General features: G+C 40.5%; 1 protein-coding gene across 8 annotated transcripts in view; it reads left to right on the top strand.

The window, feature by feature from the left end:
* Positions 1–851: 851 nt before the first annotated feature.
* tjp1b (tight junction protein 1b) overlaps positions 852–24802 on the top strand; it is a gene marked incomplete at its 5' end in the record, with an annotated part of 72343 nt that continues 48392 nt past the window's right edge. For 5 of the 8 annotated variants that reach the window (XM_080875734.1, XM_080875732.1, XM_080875733.1 and 2 more), the window contains 3 exons: positions 912–1290; positions 1822–1933; positions 21354–21495. In XM_080875734.1, coding sequence (XP_080731860.1) covers positions 927–1290; positions 1822–1933; positions 21354–21495 — 618 coding nt within the window. Of the gene's footprint in view, positions 1291–1821; positions 1934–3348; positions 3412–10638; positions 11141–21353; positions 21496–24802 lie in introns of those variants that run through there. The other 3 variants (XM_080875730.1, XM_080875738.1, XM_080875737.1) reach the window with 3 other exon arrangements.

Raw genomic sequence — 24802 nt, 5'->3', positions numbered from 1 at the left:
GGCCACATGTGCAGGAGTCACTGATCAAATAGCACCATCTTCTGGTAAAGGCGTTTATTTTTTTTCACAGCACTTTGATAAAATCCACTTCAAGGTCATATTGGTTTGTGCTGCATTAGTCTTTTCTTTTTAATAGATTTTCATTGAAATACATTAAGCTCCCCTTGAAACACCCTTTTTCCTCCTCATGTGTTAATGCTTCTCCTTAAGCAGGAGTAACGCTGGATTTAATGGGTCAGTGCCCGTGACGAAATGTTCTGATCTTGTTTTAATCAGGTGTCACATTCTCACAGCAATATCCAGGAAGGTGAGTTGTTAGGAGAGTTGCTGAGCTGCGGATTGCTGAGTTCCTCCCATCTTACTCAGCCTAACAGTATGTCTCATTCACTTTACACAGTTTTCCTCGATGGGTAGAGGATTTGACTCTCGCACTCCTTGTTTTGTAAGTCCCTGGTGATTTCGAGGCCAGTCAGCACAACCCAAAATAACTGTGGAGCCTTCTGACATGGTTGTTCTAAATTATCTTCTGGGCTGTAACAGAACAGAAAAACTAGTTAGACACATTTTTAATTAAATGGGCCATACGGATATGAAATGAAGACTTTAGTTAATGTTTGATCTTCCAACAAGACAGGAAAATAATGCAAAATATGTTGAGGGTGTCTAAGCGCTGGTGAGCAATGTGCATTGGTGTACTTAAGAGTCTGTTAATCTTCTTAGTGTCGCTAAGTACCCGGCTAGAAATCAGCTACTGTCCAGATTGTCTCTTCCTGGCCCAGATAAACGACTCAGACAACAACAAAGGGAGGCTTGAAGAAATATGTGGCAAGGTCTCTTCACTGGCATGAAATATGCACCTCCCCTCCTTTGGGAACTATTTTGACAGAGCTGTGGAAGAAGTTTTGGTGGATTTCCTCAACTCGAAGATGTTTGGCAGTGGCACCAAGAGGTGGTTCGTGAAGAGGCAAAGAAGACAGCAGCAGCAGAGGTCTGGCAGGAAGCCATGTGCCAGGAAGAAGCAGAGATGGGCAGCTAAGATTCTCCAGCAGCACAGAGAAAAGATCCTGAGCGAGCTGGATGTCAACAGTGTACTTCCTTACCTGGTGTATGACAAGGTTTTTTCACTGGGAGAGTACAAGGAAATACTGGGACAGGATTCGGACAAGAAGCGGACCGAGATATTCCTGGACCACCTGTCCTCGAAGGGGCCTGCTGCATTCAGCTCATTCTGCTCTGTTTTGGAGGAAGTTTGTCCTCACCTGCTAACCTGTTTTCTGTTGGATGGAGAAGGTAAAAACATTAATAAGCCTCTAATTACACCATTAAGCAGTAAAGCACAAAAACAAGAGGTCATAGAGGGTCTTTCTAATAAAAATGTTTCAGCTCATTAATCTGTGGCAGCTTTGCACTTACATGTTCAAAAGTTTTAATTATGTACACATATAAAAAGTACAATACAAAGGAAATTAAACTACTTTGCAGTAATCCAGCACAACAGACTAATAGCAAGCAAAAATAGCTTCTTAAATCTGGGTGGCTGAGGGGATTACTGAGCCGCCAGCGTTCCTAACTAGCCTCTGACAACATATGGCCTCAACGTGGGTGCAAATGCAGGGCCTTGTCTGTGCCGCACTACTCCAGGTTAATGTGTTTTTACATAAAACACACTCTCACAAAGAGAAGTGAGTGTCTTCCTTACATGTGGCAATTTCCCACAATTACCAGCTCATGAATTCTTCTGCTTGTTCACCCGGTCAGAGAGAAAGAGGTGTAAATCAGCCAAGTTGTAAAAAGGGCTAAAATATTAATCTGCTCCTACAGATGGTGTCTCAGGACAGGGCGAGAAAGGGGGCATCACTGCGCCCCCAAACACTCCAGGAGAGCAACCTCTGTGCTCGCCTCCCATGTACACCGACCCCATATTTGACTCCAGGTGAGAACTGCTTTACATACCCTATCAATGATGTCATGTTGAGTTTTATTTCTGCTGAATCACATGATGCTCTACGAGAAGATAAAATCATCCTTCCATGTTTTAAACATTCAGATCGATGACAAATTAACAGCTGTGACTAAAAGAGTGACGAAACAATGCAAAATGCAGAAGATCGTTTTCAGTTGTGATACAAAGTTAATATCCGCTCATTATGGGCATGAATGTTTGAATAGTTTTAGCCTTTTAAAGATTTCTTTTTCCACGGCTGGGATGATTTTAGAGCACCCATCTTTCATGTGATTAAAAAATAACTTTGAATTTAGTTTGGATTTTCTTGAATTCAAAGAGGGTCAATGTCATACATAAAGGCTCAAATATTTACATACACCCTTGCCAAAATATGGTAAGTGTCCTCTAGCAAGTTGGAACTTTACTAGACCCGTGGTAGCCACCAACGAGGCATAATTATTGTTGGATATTTGACAACTCATCTGGGCAGAATTGGTCAAGTTCATTTGAATTGGTTGGTTTATCCACACGTTCCACAAATTTTCAGTAGACTTGAGGTCGGGGTTTTGGTAAGGGTGACAGTTTGGTCTTCTTTCAGTCCTTGGTAAAGGTCTAAATAACTTGTACTTACATAAATGATTTTTAACTGATGATCTTTGAATCTGCAGTGGTTTAGAAATGACTACAAGAGACCTTAAACAGTTCAGAGAAATCATTAAAAGCCCCAAATTAACATGAAATTAATGTCCATGATGAGTGAATGTAAACTTGTGAACTGCATGAGGTGTAATAGAATTTTATTCTAATACTTATTTAAAAAAATCAAAAAGACCAAATGAGTTAATATTGTTAGGAATAATCTAAGCAATGCAGCACTGAAACAGTCACAGCACCGCTAAAAATAAAACTGCAGAAAAGAGGCGCATAAAATGACCTCTGGTGAGTTTGTTGATTTTTTTTTGTATGTAAGAGAGCGAGCCTGGTAGACAAAGTCCTGCGAGGGTGTTTTTTGTCACAGAGTGTGTCAGCCCTTCTGAATGCGTCGTGACTGAGTGACGGTGTCTTTCTGGATGTGTGTGTGTGTGTGTGGACCTCTGGAGACCTCCATTGGCCCAGCTTGCACGGTGGCGGGGGTTGGGCAGAAAATATTTCATAGTGTGAGTGTCGTGTGTGTGTGTATGAGAGGTAGCATGGATGGGTGGTTGGGGGGCGTTTGTGATGCTTCAAGTGAAGGGACAGGCAAGCTGATATGCTCCCTGGGCCGTTCCTTTTTAATGTATGACAGCTAAGTCAGCATGGGGACAGCCATCCTAGTGGTTTGGCCCTGGGCACTGACACACACGCATAGACACACACATACACACACAGACAGGCTGACAGAAACAAACCAACACACTAAACAGCATAACAGCACAGAGAATGGTCACAGAGCCTCCACAGGAGATGCAGTACGCTAACAAGCCAATGTAAGTCCTCTTAAAATTTCATTTCAGGATTGATGCTTTGTTTGTGCGTTCACCTGTTCGTGTTCAGCCGTATACACGAAGACGCTCCTTGGAAACTGACGTCTCTGACATGCATCTGCAGGTTTTGTGAATGGCTTGTTTTCAGTGCACTTGTCTTTGTTAATGCGAATGTCACTACATCTGGCGAATCAAGCGTCGGGCAGTGTTGTCTGCATGTATATCAGGATAAAAAAGCGTAATCTTTTGTTTGTTCACTTCTAGAAGAAGTAGGACAGAAACTGCCTCAAGTGATGGATGCTTGGCTTCAAAAATTGTGCGCCAGCATGTGTCCCAGTGTGACAGCGTGAAGCACGACTGCTTGCCTGCCTTGTTATAAATGTGAAGGCAACCTGGGAATGTCTTCCTCTTGTTTGAACTATGTGAAGTCATGTGAGTTTTTTCCCCCCTTTTATTCTCTGAACACTTTCTCTGATCCACAGCAGAGGAGCAGATTGATTGTCAGCTGTGTGGGTTCAAAGAGGCACTGTGTTTATTAGTTTGGCTTTTTGTTGCCTCTGGTCAGTATCCTGCTGACTGAGAGTGAACACGCAGCATTTAATCACATCTCCAGGCTTCTGCCTTAAAGGGCACTGAGAACCTGTGTGTACCCACAGGGAAGGTGCAGGGAATGATGGGAAGCTTGCTGAATCCAGTTTAAAGGCCGCTGGTTGCCAGATTGTTTACAATATGCAGCTATTCTTGGTTTTAAAATCAACACTCAAGACCTCTTGAGCACTCATCTGTGAATGTGCAAAGGTTTCTTAGCCTGTACTGAAGTGAAAATTCAAAGGCATGTAAGCCATGATTGCACAGATATATTTAATGAGTAACTGGCTATTTTTCAAAACCTGCATATGTTCCGTTCCCCTATGGAAAATGAGGTGATTACCCAGGATGCGTTGGCTGTGTGTTTGGCTCTGAGGCCTTATATCTATACGTGAGCCAGCAGCCATGATGTAAGGCACCATGCTTTCATCCATAAGTGGAGAAAATGAGATGCTGGCGGGTTGAAGAGGAGGTGGAGGAGGAGAGGAGAGATTAGCTGGAGCTATGAGGTTATGCTTCTCCGTGCTGATGACTCACCTCACGGTACACAGAGAGAAAGCACTGCGACAGCGCTGAGGTGTGACTGTGTGTGTGTGTGTGTGCGTGCGTGTGCGAGTGCTTCATTACTCTTGGTCTTCTTGGTGCAGTGCATTCATGTGAAGAGGACTTTCTCTGTGAACTCCTCTTTGTTTGGTGCACGAGTAATAAATCACAGTGTTACAGCGGTTGTGGTTCTCGGGGCTTTCGTCCAGGTTTGGCTCCTCTGGGAGCAGCTTCCGAGTCCTACAAACCAGCTTTGATTCTGCTGTGCAGAAAGAAGTGGACAAGCAAATGGAAGGACACAAGAAAGAAGGGCAGCCCTGTGTGTCCTATTTACTTGCTTGGAAAAAAAAGAAAAGAAAGAAAGACGAGGACTTTAGTGTGTTAATTGTGCACACGTGTACCTGTGTGTGTCTGTGTGAGCACGCTGGTTTTGGCGTGCGTGAGCGTGTGAGTGCGCGGCGCACAATAAGAGATGTCAGCAGTGGGTTCTCATGTGAGAAGGGTAATGATGGGGACGGCTCCTCAGTGGAGATGCAGAGGAGGGGGATGCCAGTGTGCAATCAAAGTGCTGCAGTGGAGTGTGCATGGAAATGCAGTGGGCTTCAGACTGCAGCACAGCCACTGACCCACTGTTGTGTTAGTGCTTCCCCACTGACACACTACCACTGGTTTCCATACACACTCCCTGCAGTGTGTATGTGTGCATGTGAAAACAAAAGACAGAGGGAGATAGAGAGAAGCTTCGGTAATGTCTCTGTGTGTGTCCTCAGCAGTTTTCCTATCATTTAATGGCTGCCGTGTCTTACATGACTGATAATGATGATGTGCAGAGTCTGATTAATCAGGGGACTTATCTGAGTGGCATCCTAGTCAATGGGAGGTGACACGGTGCTTTGCTGGTAGGTTTGCTGGAGTGCAACTCTGCACTGATGATTCCATTATCGATGTATTAGCTGACTGTTGACAGGGTTCAAGATGCTACGAACAGGAAGCAAAGAGGCTTTTTTTACATAAGAAACTGAATTATCTAACAAAGTCTACAGGAAGGTACCTCTAATGATCTATCCATAGGTTTTTTTTCTGCATATCCAAGGCTCAGGGTCACATCTGGCCTGAAGTCTATCCCAAGGTGTCATAGGGGAAGAGGTGGGTTACACCTTGGATAATTTAACTATCTATCACAGCCATTCATATCTACATTGACACCAATCACCAATTAAACTAATGTCTTTGGACGTTAGTTTAATTGGTTCACAGGCTCACAAACTCCACACAGAAAGGCCCTGCCAGCTGCACTAACCACCACACCACCGTGCCGCCCTGCCACTAATAGAAGATCATTAAATTCTACTTTGTGCTGTTTTCTAATTACACACAATTTAGCCGATGTACTTTCAAAACAAACCAAAATCCTACACCGTTACTCTCACCTCATATCCTCACTGTCATGAGTTAAAAATGAAAGCTACGCTAACATTACTACACATTAGATCATTTTATGTCTATCTTAATGTCATTACTGGGCAATTCTGTGCATCTTTAAGAAATTTTACTTAGTGATTTCTACACAAATGAATGAAGTAAATGAGATCTATGATATGCATCCAAAGATTAATCAAACTGAAATATACTGACTTTGAAAATACTGGAATTTAAAAATATCTGAAATATGAGACCAATGGATGAAAACCTAGTGTTTATATAGTTATAGCAATATGTATTAATTGATATCTTACTTTATAGTCTGTCTGCTCCAGAAACCTGTGTAGGAGCCAAGCTCGTTTCAAGGCTTTGCAGGTGCATTTAATGTCTATGCATATAAATCACTATATGTTTTATTTTGCTTTTAAACTGAATCATATTTACTTTATGCACACTGAAGCCTTTTCATCAGCAGGTACTGGATGAATGAACTTATGGACATATGAGCACTGGGTGAATTTAGGTTCCTTTAAAGCCCCAAAGGCTTTTCTGCTTCCAGTCACCCAGAAGTAACTAGCTGGCAACCACCAAAAGGGCTGTTTTACATTTCAGAATACGCCTGATGTTCATTCTCAGCATATCAGCTCTAGTTATTTCTAAAACATCATATCCTATATGAACATTTACTCTAGAAGCTCACTGTACCGTTACACACGCAGTGTCACCCTGTGTTTGCCAATGAGAGTTTAACACTGTCAGTTGGGTAGATTAGGATACTTTCGCGGATAGAACACACGACATCACGGGTGCAAACATTTTTAGCAGCGTCGGGCACAGAGGGATTTGCTCCCCTGACACTGGCAGCTTTAGTGTCATGCTCTGTCTGTTTAGCTGTATGGTGGAAATCATTTGGATGACGAAACCGTTGCCAAACTTGATTTTTCATTTTGATTTTTTAAAATATAAATGAAATCATTAGCTAATGCCTTCAGCTCACAACAGTTAAATGATCAATTCAGCTGCTCGCAGCAGACGTATGTAGTATAAAACCTCCCCAGTTTCCATTTATCTTTTGTTTATGTCTGAGCTGGTGAGGGTGAGAGGTGCAGTTCAGAAACTCAGGTGTCCTCTAAGACTTCAAAGTCTAGACTAATCGACTTACTCTGAAGCTTACAACGGCACCTCTGTGTCAGTCTATTGACTGGGAAGCAACCCACGCCAGCGTCTGTTTGCTGCTAATGACAGGTGGTGTGGGCACTGAGGCAGAGCTACTACGACCACACTTCACTCCAATTCAGCAATCACAAACATAATCAAAAAGGCAGAAAAAAGCATTAAAATATTGCTTTTACATTGGATAACTGATATTAGATATTTTTTGTTATAAATGCTACCTCATGAACTGCAATCAAAGGTTTAGTTCATATACCATATTTGCCTTTTTAGTTATTGGGGCTTAAAAATAAAACAATTTAAAAGAAAATGGTTCTTATGCACTCTCGTAAAACAGAAACTAGACGAGACATAAATCTCTTTGAATAGCTGATGGTTGGTTGTGATGTGAATATGTATAAGGCAGTTAAAAAATAATGTGGTTGTAAGAGGTATGAGCTCACAGAATTCATAACCCAGTGATAGAAGAATAAGGGAGCGTAATAATTCCCTGGAAAGAAGTTCAATAAAATAAATACGAGGGTGTCTCCAGTGAAAAAGTCCAATAAAATTACATCATATTGTGTTTGATACTCTGGTGAATATTCATTGTTCACATGCTTTATGTGCGGATGGGGTTAAGCAGACACACAGAACTGATGAATTTGTTGTAATCTTCAGACTTTCTCATTCATATAACTCTGCACTGGTTGTTATGAGCAACTGTGACAGCTACAAATCATTTTACTGAGCATTCAAACTGTATGAGGTTTAAAAGACAAGTGTAAACTGTGAACACATTCCACTTATATTCACCCTGGGTTAGGGTTAGCTCATACTGTCATTGCATGTCTTTCAAAGTGCAGCCTCTCTCTGCTCAGTTAGCCTGCATGCATTGCCCTCTGGGTGCTCAATTTCTTCTTTCTACATCCCAGACAATGAAAACTGGACAGGAGACTCACAATTAAGTATGATTCTCATTGGTGTCTCTGTGGTATTTGCAAGCCTTGTGGAAAACTCTCAAGGTAAAATTACTCACCAGCCGTGTCCTGTTACTGTCTACTAATCTATGTCATACATAAATATGAAAACAAAGCCAAAAAATGCACAGTAACATAAGTAATCCGTTACTTTCTGTTATCCTTTGGAAGTTAAGAGTAATCACCAAGGACCATCAAAATCTCCAAGTTACTGGTTACATTCACTGGACATTCAGAACTGAGTGAGAACTTTCTTTTTCTTTTCTTTTTTTAAACTCAAAATTATATGCTAAACGGCATAAAATGATATTAAAACATACATTATGACCCTCATTACCAGATAAAATATAAGGACTTTTTTTTTTTATATGATCACCAAGCTATATACTGTTTAAGTCTAAGCACATACAGGCTTATGGGTTGAAAATACTTGGGGTCAGTCAGACCTAAAGCATGATAAAAATATGGCATTTCTGTCTGAGTGCGCTCACTGGTCTTTTTTCCCCTGCGAGGGGTGGCTGAGGCTCAGGAGGTAGACCAGATTGTCCAATAAGTGGAGGACTGCTGATTTTTCCCGTCCTCATGCAGAAAACTCCTCGGGTGGGACACAGAGCCCCAAGTTGCATCACCATTGGTGTGTGACAGTGCGGCCATATAGACAATCTGCTGCATTAATCGGCCTCAGTTTTTTCATCTCTTTAGTATAATAGAAGCTTATCTGTATGTCACATGTTTCCCATATGTCATAATTTATTCAGTAAGATGGGGATTATACTTGGTTGTGGAATCGGACACTGGCAGCTGCAGAAAACGTGGATCAGTAGTCATTCCTGTCATACTTTTTTTTTGTACAACTGCCTGAAGGGTCCAATCTGGACCCTTATAGATGGATAAACACCTGTTTACACCTGTTTATTTGCATATATATATATATAGGGGTGCAACAATACTCGATATCGATATTGAACCGTTCGATACAGTGCTTTCGGTTCGGTACGCATATGTATCGAACAATACAAAATTTTTAATTTATTTTATCAACTTTACTTCTGACGATGCTGTCTGTATTGAGCGCTCAGTGGATCTGCGTTCGACTACTCCACCTAGGCTGCACTTTCGAGTGCAGATCCACTGAGCGCAGCGCAAGCTAGCAAGACAGAAGCTAAGCTCGTTGCAACATGGCAACTGCCTCAACGCTACCCGAAACTGAACCTCCCCCACCCTCATTCAGATCTGGCGTTTGGAACTATCTTGGTTTTCATGTGAAGCATGACCCTGAAGGTAAGCGCGTCATGGACAAAAGTAAAACAGTATGTCGGATGTGCCACGCAATGCTCAATTGGCGGGAACTAGTGCGTTAGCTTGTTAGCTTCTTAACATTATGGCGTTAACGTCATTTTAACGAGATTAACGCTGACAGCACTAGTGGGAACACAACGAATATGACTGCACATTTACGCCGACATCATCCTAGTGCAAAGACAAGTGGAAGCAGACAAAAACAACAAGCACGCATGCTACAAACCCGAGTCATACCCGAGTCATTTAGACAGCCGTTAGCACATGATTCTCCTTATGGGGACCTGATATGTTTAATATGCTGCTGAGAATATAGCCCAGAAGAAGCGGATAGTATAGCTTTTATTTTGGAAAGAGCCATTTCTCTGTAATAAACTCGATCTGTAATTTCTCTGTGATTTCTCGATCAGATAGATTTTTTTAAATTATTTTGTTGTTTCAGCAACATTAAATTAAAAAACTGCACTTTTGAGTTAAAATATATATTTCTAATTTTAATAAATGACAAATTAAAAAGGCATGAACATTTTTTTGTATCGAAAAAATATCGAACCGTGACACCAAAGTATATGTATATTTATTCATATATATATATATATATATATACACATATTAAAGGTGCAATGATACACAAAATTCACGCTTTGGTTCGATACTTTGGTGTCACGGTTTGATAATTTTTCGATACAAAAAAATGTTCATGCCTTTTTAATATATCTATTAAATATATATATGAGGCTACAGCAGCACCAGTTTTATTGCATTTTAATATATATATATATATATATATATATATATATATATATATATATATATATATATATATATATATATATATTATATTAAAATGCAATAAAACTGGTGGAGACATGCCTACTTATCCAGCACACCAGGACCCTTTTGAAAAAACAAAACAAAACGGAATTTAGGCACCATTCATCTATCAGGAGAGGCAGGGTGTTCAGGGAGCTCTGAATTCCTAGTTACGCCCCTGCAAGTCATTACCGGAAGTATTACCTAACAAAGGTAGTCGACTTTAAAAAAAAGAACCAACCTTTAAAAAGTAATTAAAGGCAAACTTTCGACTTCCTAAATGGATGCTACAAGCGAGCATCTCTAAATGAATCGGTCCCTTGACCCCCCCTCCTCCTCCCCTCCCTCCTCCCCTCCCTCCCAGTCGCTCCCCTCTGACTACACTGTACACACACTCTCTCCCCTACCTCACACACACGGACGCCTGGACGCTGCAGCGTTTTTAAGAGAGTGTTTCCAACCCTGGGCAGGAAGGAGGAGGCAGGAGGAAGGAGATAATGTCCAAATCCTGACCGTAGTCATTAAAAAGAATACTAAAAAAAAAATACTTAAAAAATCACAGTTCGGATGGATCGGCGGTGTGTTTGCCAGAGCTAAAAAACAAAGAAAAAAAAAAAAACACGGTCAGAGTGTCATTGCAGACATGGGTCGCAGCGGTACGGCACCTTTCTCTCAGCTCCTCGGGGAGTGTTTTCACTGTCAGTCCTTCAGCGCTGGAAATGGCGTTGTGATGCTGAGCACGGAAGACGCAGCGGAGGCGGATGCCAGGGACTAAAGAAATATATGATCACCTGTGCTTTTCTTTGGGTTGGATTTTTAGTAGCGGTGGACAGTACCATGGTGAATTACCAGAAATACATTACTGTTATGCAGCTGGCTCTGGGGGTGACCGCCTCCAACAAAGAACATTGTCTTCCACCCAGGAAGCGTATGTGGTGAGTATCACTCTCGGTGCGGATGATGGTGATGATGGTGATGATGATGATGTGATGCAGGTTGAGGAGAGAAGGAAAAGGGGGGACTGCGATGAGCCGAGCCGTCGCCTCCCACATCTCGTCAAACGGATGAGCGGGTTATACGGAGCCAAAATGCGCCCGGCTCACTCTCCGAAATGACATAATATTCCTGTCAGCCACTGCAGCCGGTCTGCACCATGTTGCAATCGTTACAAACCCACTGTGGTCGATACACGGTGGGGCAAAGCAACTACTCCGCATGCTGGGAGTTTGCGTGCGTGCGTGTCAGTGCACCCGTGCGCGTTTGGAGACAAGTGGCTCTTTTAGCCTTGTCCTTCCCATGCATTAGTTTGTAAAGTTGAATGCGTAGGATGATGTCATAGCTCCATCGTGGGTTTTTTTCTTTTTACCCCCCTCATCCTAACTTCATGTGCTTTAATGTACTGTATGGCCTCCACTGCACAGCTGTTGTCACTGGAAATGTCATCATCAAGCTAATCATGTGGTAAACATCACCCCCTCCTCCCCGACCTCACTCCTGTTCCCAATGCTGTGTTGTAACTAGTTAATAAAATGTAAAGCATGAAACATGTTTCGCGCCTGTTTTTTTTTAATGTCCTGTCCTGCAGCCAGGCCTCTGTACATCTCTCATTAAACATTTTTATCTCCATAATCTGCTCTCAGCATGTCTTTGTGTCTTGTCTACCCACCTATTCAGTGTCCCCATTACTCTGTGTGCCTGAACGCTACAGTATATTTCAGTGACCACCTCTCTTTCTTTCGCGTCCTCATGCGGCCTTGTTCATTTATTTACTCCAAAGGAAGCCTTCCTTTCATTCCCCTTTATCCCTGACTGTAAGTAAGATTGCTCGTGGAGGCGGCTCCAACGTGTGTGAGACAGTATCCCTAATTACAGCCGGATTACCATCTTGTTTGAAAGCAAAGATGGTTAATTAGGAGTCAATAGACTCAATGGCACTCTGATACGGTCTAACGCAAATTCAAAATGTATCGCACAGTGTGGCACAGGCTAGTGTGGCTCCAGTGTGTGTGAGAGAGGCTTAACTGTTATCATCACCTGTTTTGAGCCAACCTAAACCATTTCCGTGACTGAGAGAAGAACAAAACACAGCCAGAATTTAACAGCACCTAAGTTAAATTACTTTATGTTATGATAACAGTAAGTTAGCAGTCATTGTTTGTTTGTTTTTTTTACTAATAAGATGTCCCTACACTCTTTTGTTGTGCCTTAATTCAAATATTTACTGCAGACACCATCCTTTATAAACAATAAAGAAGAGTCAAAGTGCTGCTGTAGCCTCAGCAGGGGTCAGGAGCTTATCACATGGAGCTTTTTATCTCTGGGTTTCTTTCAGCTAATCATATTCCTTAGTCATCGTCTTATTAGCCTAATTGCCCCCCATAGGAGAAGATAGGGGACTTATTTCACTGAGACTGAGGATTCATTTCATGTTTCTCCTCTTATTGTTGTTTTCATATCTACGCCTCTGTATTTAGGGAGGTTTTGGAAGAAGCTGCTTATTGTCTCCTCTAAAGCAGTGCACTGACAAAAGAGGCTAAAGTGATTGTGTAACTCTCAAAGTGATATCTGACTTTGTTAAAGCGAATACTTTTCCTTACAGATAAATCCCAGAAATTGAAAGATGAAGTGAAGTTTCTGCAGAGACAACCAGTGTTTGGTTTCTAAACTTTCTTCCACTGTTTGTCACTGAGTGCACCACAACAATCACTTTAACACTCATGCTTTTGGTTACACTTCACAAATTTTTTGAATCATGTTAAAGAGGTTTAAAATCTATCATGGGTTTTTTTTTCTTTTTGTGTGGTCTTTTAAATTTGCTTGAAATTGATGTTCTTTCACTAATGTCTGTATTTTGTCCGTGTCACATTACAGTGCAGCGCTATTCAAATTTCATCCAACATGAACTGATCTTTGACAAAAAGTGTTTTGGTCACTGTAGCAAGTCTTAAACATATTCTAGGTTTTATTTGTGCTGTGGTGTTCACTAATCTGCCAAATCATATGAAAACAAAATCATACAAATCATATGGAAAGAAAAAGGTTTGCAAGGAGGTGGGAATATATATATGTCAAGAGATTAAAAAAAAACTCTTCAAAGTGCATTTTCACATGAATGTATAATAACTTTAGGGAAAAATCAGTCAAAGCACTGTAGTGATGAGACATCAGCAGCTACAGTTAATATTATATTATAATTTTATCACGTAAAAAGCATGGTGCCATTTAAAAAGACACACATTTAATCCAATTCAGTTTTATTTATATAGCACGAAATCACAACAACAGTTGCCTCGAGGTATTTTATATTGTAAGGCAAAGACGTCAAAATAATACAGAGAAAACCCCAGCAATCAGATGACCCCCATTAACACTTAGCACTTGGCGACAGAGGGAAGGAAAAACTCCCTTTTTATCAGGAAGAAACCTCAGGCATAACCAGGCTCAGGGAGGGACAGCAATCTGTGGTTGGGCGTGATGGGAGGGACAGAGGACAAAAGACACATCAGATCAAAATCCCTGTATAGGAATTTCTTTTATTTATGCATTATTCAGATTATTTTATTGTATAATGCCTTGGTGCCACTGGATTTTAACATGTCTCACACTCATGCAGTTAGACAGAGGGTGGGGGTCTGGTAAGGAAGTTGGGGGAAGCAGACAACTCCACAGGAAGAATCTTTTGTCTCTTCGATGACTCTGGGAGGTAGCAAGGGAGTGTGAGCCTTAGGGTGTGAAACAGCTGTGTACTGCCTTTTGTTTTTGAAGAAGGTATTTAAGTGAGAGCCACTTAAGAGACTCTGCTGACAGTCTGTCCCACGATCATGCAGGCTCTCCACCAAGCTTGGTTTTCTGTTCTTTGTTTGTGATTAAAGAATGTTAGCTACCGCTCACCGCTTGTCTGCAGGCTTTATTTAATGGAAAACTTCCACAACATCCCCAAGCATCAGCCTTATCTCTTTTATTGTGTTTAACATGACCTGGCAGCACAGCGGTGCAGTGGTTAGCACTGCTGCTCCACACCAAGAAGGTCCAGGGTTTGACTCCACCAGCTGTCTGCAGTCTCTCTGCACAGAGCTCCCATGTTCTTCCACAACACTCTGGCTTCCTCCCACTGTCCAATGACTGTTAGGTTAACTGGTGATTCTAAATTGTGTGAAAGCAAGCGTGAATGGTTGTGCAATTCTGTGTATTAGCCCTGCACCAGATTGGCGACTTCTTGCCCGATGGCAGCTGGAAAACCCTTCAATTTCATAAGTAGTAATACTAGTTGTTCAACACATGCATTAATAGCAGTGATACTACTGAACTGCATTCCTCGTGGCCCAAGATGTCATTTGTCATTCATATAAGAGTAAATAGTTTTTCCACTACTTTCTCCTACTTCATAAGGTTTATAGTACAAAACCAAAGGGGAAAAATACACAAGGAGTGTGTACAGATCCTTTTCTATGTCACCTTAAGCGCCTGGTCAAACCAGCGTGCTGCAGTGTCCTCATTTGATTGGTCTGGATTAGAAACATAGCCTATAGTGAGTTTGTCAAGTGAGTTTGTCAAGTAAATATGTACACACAGAGAAATGACTGTAGACTGAATTGCCTTACTGTCTTGGGAATTTTAAACCCTAACAATGCAAGTGAAAAAACATTATTGTTGAAATTAATATAAATATTTTTATTGCAATTTGTAGGCTTAAACAAAACATAGCACTGTTATGTGGAGAACTGGCTCTCAGCTTCTCTCTGCGAGGGAGAAAGTTGTCCTGATGTTTTAATCTTTTAACAGTTTCGTCCGACCAAACTGCAAGAAAACTGTTTGGTTAAAGCTGAAGATATAATGTGTGGACTCACTGCTTTTCTCTTAGATAAATCTGTAAATGTTGTTGAAGTTGAACAAATTTCTGTGAGATATTTATGATTAGTTTTTACATCTTACAAGAAACAATTCATTTAAATGTGAATACGCATAGTGGAAATGAAGAGTAATTAGTTAATTCCTTAAATAAAACAATTGTGCCGCCAGCTCTGTATGTCTCCCTGCTACGGATTTGAAAAGTTCTTCCATTCACAAATGTAATTTTTGTGCAGATGTACGACAGGATGTGACACCAGTTTAAATGGAGGGGGGGGGAAAGGCATTTGCATTTGTATGAAGAAGCAGCTCGCTGTATCGTTCAAGTATCCTGCTTCCAGCTCTTTTCATAATTGCAGCGTTAATTCTGTCCCATTTCTGGTCAAATGGTCAGAACTGCTTTCTGTTCTGCTGCTGATCTCACAGCATGTGGCAGTGAGATTACACACCGCCCTGCCTGAACACTTACACCATCCGCCGACCAGCGACCGTGTGTTCCGTGTAAGAGGAGGCACGGCTTTGCTTGCCTTTAATAAAGACTGAATAGCGGCATCATCTATCTAAATTAGGATTAGACTTTGCAAACAGATGTTCCTCTTGCCTGGAGTCTTTAAAAAAATGTACTTGCACACAGCCAAAGATTAGCATTAACCTGACTTAATGAACTTTACACTCTGTTGCAAGCCTGTAGGGATAATACAACAAGTCTACTGTGTTTATGTAATGCTTCATCTTATTTATACCTGTGCCTTTTCTCCAAATAACACACCAAAAGCAGGAAGATACTGGGATAAAAGTCTGTTGCCTAATTTAACAGACTCTTTATTTGGATTGGCCAACTATAAGTATTTCTCTTGAAGTGTGTGTCTCTTTATGTGCATTGGTGTGTGTGGCAGACAATGGCCAGGATTGCTCTCCCTGTTAAGTGTTATATTAGCGCTGGCCAAGATGGGAGGAATGGAGCGAAACATTGCCTATTGACCTGCTGATTAAGCACTAGCCATTATTGCTTGAACTAATCGTACCTGATGGCTCCTCCAGGCAGACTGAGAGAAAGAGAGATTGGGAACCAGGCACGGCAGAAAGTCCTGCAACTGATTAATGTGTGTATTTGTGTGTGCGCGTGCGTGCGTATGTGTGTGTTCTCCGTCCTTTCTTCGTAATAGCATCAGGCATCTGCTTGACCTTATCTGTGCACTACATTATTATACTCCATTGTGGTCATCGGGCCATCTGGGGTCTTGGCATTGATCTTATTCTATTATCTTCTGAAGTGGATTTTCTTTGTTGTAAGAAACTACAAATGGGGCAAGACTCCAATACTCCCATTATACCAGGGCCAAGATGACCCACACTGTTTTGTTAACTTGCCATGCATCAAGCGCTTGAACTGTTTGTTAAACAAAGCAGCAAAGAAATGATTATGAATACCTTTTAGGCTCTTAATGGTTAAAAAAAATCCTGCATTCGCAGCATCTATGCAGCTATTTGACATCAGCAGAAAATACATGAAAGTAATAAAAGCTGACAAAATGTCCTTTCAGTAACATATGTAGTCTCTCAGAACATTTGCCCCTTTGCTTTCTTGCTGCCCATTAGCTGAGAACATTGATAGCACTTTCATGTCTCTTCTCTTAATATGCAGCCTGCAGCAGCTGCTGCAAAGATTACCTTAGCTGGGTTTTTCCTGGCTTGCAATGGGTCTTTGGGGGGTTTCTGCTTACATAAAAATGATCGGTCCACTTAATTCTGTATAACTACAATAAAAGTAATGAGTCTGTTTTACCTTACCTGATAGAAGTCTGAGTATGTTCCCTTTAAGAAAGGAAGCATACAACACTTGAGAAAATAGTACCAAATTACCAAAAAACCCAATTAAAATTGCTTTCTGTTTATTATACAGTGATTTTTCTTTAACTCTGGCTAAAACTATAGCCAATTTATCAAGACTATTTTAACTACCTATTAAGCCTACAGCGGGAAAATGTGTTGCAATATACTGTAAAAAACACTGATCTCTATCCATCGGAGTGACTTGAGCTGCAGGCGTGAAATAATTATTAATACCAATACTATTGTGTTCAACAGAAGGATGGTGTGGCCCACAGAAACCCTAGCATTCTGCTAATGCACGCTGATAAAGGATTTCCGACAGGGTGTACTCGCTTGATGGGACCAGTTTTGAAATGTTAGCCACAACAGATGTCAGGAAAATTGTCATTTTCAATCACAAAATAAATATGAATATTAAACAGCTGCTGTTGGATGCGTGATGTCAAAACTGTGGTGCTGTGATTTAGGCCTACAATCTCTTGAATGATTTAAAATGTTATTGTTTTGACCCCCCTCTGTTACATAGATAAAGACTTTATTTAATCCCACACTGGGGAAATCCACTTGTTACAGCAGCACAAGGGTCAAAAAGAAAAAGTGAATTAGAGATATATTAGAAAAATAAAAATAAAAAAATAAATAAGAAAATACAGTGTACAAAAAACCCTGATAAAAATATAGATCCAATTAAATACAGCAGCAATTTGTACTGTGTATAAGTGGTTGCTATATATTGTAAAATATACTAGAAGACATCTCATATTTTTGTATGTATAGAAACAGCAGTGGGAATGATAGTATATACATGTATTTTTTAATACATCACTCCAGGAATTTACAGCAAGTTATAATAACGTCAAGAACAGCTTTCTTTTCTTTTCTGGTACATATGAAACAGACAAGATATAGCATCTTAATTAGTGATGCTAGGTTTAGGATGCTTAATACTTTTCTCTCTGCTTGCAGTAAGCAAGGCCAAGCTACACTTCTCCTAGCTGTTTCATATTAAAGAGGGCCAACTATGATATTTTTATTTGTAAACTCTAACTACAGTAGAGTAGATAAAGTAGATTATTTGTCTTGTACTGGGTCTTGATGGATTCCCCTCAGTTCATCCGCAGTCTAATACAATATATTTTGCGCTCTCTTTCTACTTTAACCCAACTTTCTTCTGACTAACAGTACCTCATAAATGCAACGTTTGAACAGTAGGTGGGAGGGGCTTCTGAGTGTCTTATTAAGGCTTTCTGTGCTCCTTGACATCATGAAAATCCAAAACTAGAAAAAAATACTTACCATCTGTAGTACATTCACATCCACAACATAACAGCATATGATAGGGAAAAAAGGGAAAGAAATACATGAACAGATATGAACTGACTGAATTAATCTTCATATTTTTCAAGGAAGCAAAATAACATTGGGCCATAGGGCCTTACAGCAAGAAGGTCCTGTGTTTGAGTCCATCATCTGGCTGTGCCTCTGTGGACTTGTATTTTTCTTTGGATTATTGGGTTCCTCTCATAGTCCAAAGACTTACATTGAAGTTAGGCTAATTGGTCTCTGGGCAGGGTATACGCTGCCTCTTGGCCTATGGCAGCTGGGATAAGTACCAGCTTCCCTGCACAACCCTGAATTGGATAAAGTGGATAGATGATGGGAAAATAACATTATAATGGCACACAACTGGTTAAATTATTTAAGTATGGGGTTTTAAGTAACACTGGCTACCAGCTAACCTGTCCGATTTCTCCACAAGTGAATGGTTTATGTCTTTAATAGTGAGGTTCACATTAGGTAGTAGCCTTTCTCTTAAGGAGAAAAGATGAAAAGATCGGACAATATTTCCCACATGTCAAACTATTCCTGTAAAGTTTCAAATCTGTGACTATGTGTCTTTAAATTATAAAGAGTTCTTTTGACCTTCAATCACTTTGGCAATATTTCTGGGCTGCCAAACGCCATCCATCCATCCATGTAGTTTAAACTGTGCCCATAAATGTCACAAGTGAAAGGGAGAGGCTATTATTAAATCTCACAGTGTTATACATTGTCTCAGCTCACAAGTGAAACATTACACCTGCATATTTGTTAGAGAATAAGAAATAATTCACTGCACATTATATCTGAGTCGGCACAGTTGCTGGCACTATTTTACTCCTTGCCTTTGTGGCTTGAAGTGTTTTGGCTAAAATCCATTTCAGAATCAACATCCAAGAAATGAGGCTCTGAATGCGCAAGGCTGCACCAGGGCTGTGATACAATCCAAGCAGCTTTTCTCATTAGTCATGTTTGCTGTATTGTTTATGAGAACAACCTGAGGTCGGCAGTAATTGACCGCACGTACTCGTACTGTTGAATGGTTCACAGTAGCGTTTCCAGTAAGCCCCTTAGTATGCTTCAGGCAATAATTGAATGAATGCAGGTAGAAAGTGGTTGGTGATGTTCTCTTCCCTCCCATTTTTGTCCGCGCCTCTCTCCCGTAACGTCTCTGCTGAGCCTCCAAACCTCGGGAGCTCCTCAGGCTTGCTGTTGAGCTCGCTAATGGATATCTGTTTTCTCTGAGCTGCACTGTATAGAGGGGATTTTACCTCATTGAATATTGTGTTATCTAAATCCTCATTAGGAGTGACTCAGAGAAGAGAAGAGGCAGTAACAATAGCGCCAATTTGAGCTACACTATGCTTCATGAGCTTTTTATATTCATGAGAAACTTTTTCTACACTGAATTAATTCAGTACGGACAAAATTATGTAGCAACATCCACTGCTGATTTTTAAAAAGTTCTAAAGAGTAAACCAGTCATGTATGGATTGCCCTAGTATATCGTTTTGACTTTTTTAACATTTTCATTGTATTTTAAACAGAAGAGCGAAACAACGCATGTGACAATAATGATCACAGCACCTTTGAAACTGCGTTGATATAGAAATACATTACTGAAAGGCATAAATATACAAATTTGAGAAATTTAAAACACATTTAAAACATTTTTTTGTCGTTAAGAAACATCAGTCATATTTTTGAACTCTTGCTAAAAAATATATATGAAGTCACAAATTAACGTTTGAACTGGTTTATGAACGCTTAATAACCTATTTACTAATCATTTATAGATTAGATTTGTAGAGGATTAACTTTACAGTTAACAATAGGAAAAGGTAATAAATACAGCTAGGTTACTGACGGTTAAAACTCCAGTTGCTGCATGATTTGGCAAACTGACATCGCAAAGCAACCTCTATTACACTTCGATCTGGTGACTATGGAGGCCATTTGATTTCAGTGAACTCACTGTCACGAGTAACCAGGTATTTCCAGGCTGTAGTGTTTAAACAAAGCTCATTTGGTAATGAGGGAACCAAAATGTGCCAAGAAAATATCCCCCACACCATTACACCACCGCCAGCAGCCTGAACCACTGATACAAGGTGGGATGAATCCATGCTTTCATGTTATTTATGTCAAAATCTTCCCCTGCCATCTGAATGTCACAGAGAAAATCAAGACTCATCTGACCAGGCAACAGTTTTTCCAGCCTTCCATTGTCCGCTTTTCCTGTTCTTGGCCTGACAGAAGTGGCATCTGGTGTGGTATTCTGCTGCTTTAACCTATCTGCTTCAAGGTTTGACATGTTGGGAATTCAGAGATGCTCTTCTGCATACCTTGGTTGTAACAAGTGGTTATTTGAGTTAATAGTGGCTTCCTGTGAGTTTAAAGCTCCCCTCTGAACCCTTTGACAACAAGACATTTTCACCCTGAGAACTTCCGCTCACTGGATATTTAAACATTAGTAATTTGTTACAAACCACTAATCAATAATCTTTATTTTTTTAAGGCTTGTATGTATAATGTATAAGCACAACTATTGTGCCCTATTAGAAAGTTCAGCTAAAGTAACATACAGTAAGGCTTAAAGGAGGTAGATGTGACTGCTTTATTCACCCCCCATTGGGGCTGATTAATTTTTTGGTGATTATAGTGATTTACACAGCAATTAAGAAACAAAAGGAAGGAGAGGCAGAGGGTTTTAATGTGGTCAGCAGGGCTCCAGCGACGCTGCTTAAGTATGTCATTTGCGATGGGTACAACATTTCATGAGAGTATTGGTGACAGGTCAGCCCAGTGTGTCTCCTCCCCACATCTCACCACAACCCAGCTGTAGTTTGGCTGCCATGGCCTGCGGAGCAGCACTGGCCTTCTGTGTTCGAAGCTGCGGTGCTTCCCTACAGTGCCTCTGTAAAATTAAATCCAATTATATATTTCTTTAAATGCCATTTTATCCTGTAGGGGGGCTGTGGCATTTTGAAAGGCAGAAACATCACTAAAGCCTGCTTCCTCGTCTTCTTTAGTCTCACTCGTGGCACTTTCTCCTGCTGTATTAAAAATATGCATGAGCTTATTTGCCCTGATGTGGTGTTGTTGTTTTCCTCCCTACTCCTCCTGCTCCCTCTCTGCTCACCTCAGGATACACCCCAGTCCTACCGCGGGCTCCGGCACAGCAGCCTCCTCCGTGAGCACCAGTCAGGGCAAGCCATCACTCCGCCGCATCAAGGGCCGCATTCATAGGAGCAAGAGCTTGGACAGCATTGACCTCCTTGATTCTAATGTAAGTAAATGCACTGGATGCCAAAGTGATGATTTTTTTTATCATAAATACACATTTCCAAGAAGCCAGAAAAAACAGAAACACAGAAAAATTGCAATTCCAATAACGTGCCAACTAAAGAAAGAAGTTATTTAAATCTCTAAACATTTGCCCCTGTAAGGCAGGCCAATCAGGACCTGTTTGTCCCTGGTAAAGACACACGACCTGTAAAATTCACATCAGTTCTGCGGTTCTCCAACATTCCCACATACAAAGCTTGACAATAACATAAATAAATAGTTACATTAGATCATTTCAAAGCAGCAAGAAGAAAGGTAATAATAGAAAAAGAGAAATCCTTCAGCTGAGATTTGTATTCCATGAATATCAAATAGCTGATTTATAACCGGATTACAGGAGCTTTACAATGCAACCCTTTAATTAAAGTTGAATATTTCTTATATTCTTGGGTGCTGATGAGAGTTAGATTAGCGGAAACTACACTGTGCACTGACAGATGACTATAATATTCTTGAAATTGTTCCGTGATGGGATGAGTAAGCAGTGTATTTGTCATCATACCATTATTCCAGGGTTTCTACAGTTATCTTGAAAGACTGCTGAAATTGAAAAGCTGAACAGTTCTCAGTATTCGTGTCATCATCCATGTACAGATGGAGTGGAGGCAGCTTGAGATTCAAGTTTGGCTTCAAAAGAAAAAGTACTGCATCATATTAGATTGTATAGTAGTAGCTGTCAGTATTATCAAGATATTAAATAAATGGTATAACACTGTTGAGGAAAAACGCTATTTTTTATAGCTTATTAAAGCGTACTCATAAATATGAAAATATCACTGCAAGCTAGTTAGACTGCAAAGAGAGGTGAAACAAATGCCTGACATTTATTTAATCCTCAGCATAACTGACGTGTAAAAATGCTGCGATTCTGTGGGGTAATTTCATACTTGAGGTGTATTAGTGGTTATATAACGAGATAAAACATGTTGATGTTTGCCGGACACAGTCAGGCTCCATGTCGTTCCGTTTCCAGTCTTTATGCTTAACTAAGCCGACCGACCTGCATAAAAGACACATTTTCTCACAGTGACATTTAAAATCTGCTCTAAAGTTTAAAATAAAGTTCAGGATGCTGATGAATATTTGAGGTTTATATGATCCAAAATATATAAAAACGGTTAGATTATGTTTTAGGATCAAGCCACACACAGAGACACACATACACAAAACACTCTTTTTATATTCAGAGCGCAGGTGTCTCAATTGTTGAATCCACCAAACTGTTCCTAAATGCTCAAAGTAAAACCTGTCACATTTTTCCTTTCAAATCCGTAAAGTCACTTTAAGTTATCATGACGTGCTCTTTGCAAAGCGCTTTCTGATACATGAGGCATAACAAGGAGGAGAGCGGCTCTAATGTGCGCAAATCAAAGCAAACACAGTTGTAACGCACGCATTCACAGACACAGCAGTAGACTGCTGGAGGGCCTCAGCCTCAGGGGAGCAGTATCGCGTTGACAGCTCGGCGATGACCTGACTAGGAATTCTGCTCAATTGTTCCATCTCATTAAAGGAAAACCTCTCAGCAGGTTTAATTATTAATACAAGGATTGGTAGAAAAAAATAATACCAGCCCTTGAGAACATGAGTTTTTATTGCCTCTGGGGTATATATGTAGTTTCTTTTGAAGTGCTGTAATTTATTTTAAACAAGTTATAATCACATAAAATGCTTTTAAATACTATTAAGTGTATTTTGAGAGCTTATTTTTAGCTTCAGTAAGCAAATAGCAGCATATAGCACAGTTCGGGTTCATGGATTTGTTATCAGTTTTGCAGGTATTTGTGATAAACCACATACTGGGAGCTGTTTGACTTGAGGATGGCGTTATATGAAAGAGGATCCCCGGTGTTGCTGCAATCCATCTGAACTGAATTTCACAGCAATCAATCCTGTAATTGCTGAAGTATTCTGCCCAAAACCATAAATCACGACCTCATGGTGGCATGAGAGTAAAAGTCGGAGCATTATGAGAAAAAAAAAAAGGATTTATCCTTATTTATCCCCTGGTGATCATGAGATATCTGCATTAAATTTGCCTTTGTATAAATCCATAAAGTAGTAGCAAAGATACTTTTATTTCAATAAAAGGAGAAACTGTTGGCCTGAAGTCACTATTGTAGGATTCAGCATAAGCGCAATCCATCCAATACTTGAAATGCTTCAGTGTAAGTGGCGGACCAATTGAGTGACAGGCTGATTTTTTTTTTTTTATCCCTAAAGCCATTTAATTAACGTGGCTAAAAGCAGCGAAAACCCTCCTGCACAGTGAGTTTAGCGGCGCATATCAGTCATTGTCTGCACTGACAAAAAAAAGGAAAGAATTGTCATGATTGACTAAACAAAAGACCTACATTTGAAAAGTAATTACAAAATCAACATTCAGTTCCCATCCAGCAAACCTGGCGGTGATATGGTGGAGGCTTTTAGGCTGTAATTGACAGATTAGTGGTGGCCTTGATTTTGAGCCATGCATAACCAACCTAAGCTTTCATTGGAATAAAAAAAGCAGTGTGGCGTTTCTGCATTCTCGTTTCCTATCACGCTCTGTAAGTCATACACCGTGCTGTCATTTGTCTTTATGACCTACCGCTCAGAGAGGATACTTGAAACAGCCTGAGTGGCCACTACCTCACCAGAGACTGAGAGCTCAGCTAAGGGATCCTGGGCCTTTCCAGGGTATATTTCTTTAGCATGGGCTGCGTGTGCAATAGAGGAAAACTTGCTGACTTGCCCAAACTCAAATGCAGCTGATGGAAGTAACGGTCCGCCTTACAGTGAGTGATGACACCGCAGGATGCTGAGCTGAGGAACAGTTTCCATTACATCCCGCTGGCATGTCACACCAGACACAACACTGCCACTGAGCCTCTGGATGATGTGCATTCATTTTATACAATCCCACCCCCCAAAAATTAAAAAATAATGTAAAAACTTTTGCCTGTTTGGCTGATTCAACACATGGGTAAAGATATTAATCAACTGAGTGTATGAATTCAGGTCCATAACTATCATTGCCCATCAGTGTGGAGCTAAATAATCAATAGTAGTTAAGACTTTGTTTATATTGATTGCTTCTTTTGATTGCTTTTCTCTCTTGATAGTCAGGGGAGGACTTTGGCGCGTGGCCCACTCCCGCTGTCATTTGTATTGGCAAGCAGTGCACTTGTTCACAGAAAGCTTGAATCAGATTTTAGTGCTAAGGCTGCAGAAAGCACAACAGAGATGGAGAAGGGGGGTTAACTACA

Source organism: Rhamphochromis sp. 'chilingali', assembly GCF_963969265.1.
Source record: "Rhamphochromis sp. 'chilingali' genome assembly, chromosome: 2".
NCBI lineage: Eukaryota > Metazoa > Chordata > Actinopteri > Cichliformes > Cichlidae > Rhamphochromis > Rhamphochromis sp. 'chilingali'.
This window is presented reverse-complemented; position numbering and strand designations above follow the sequence as displayed.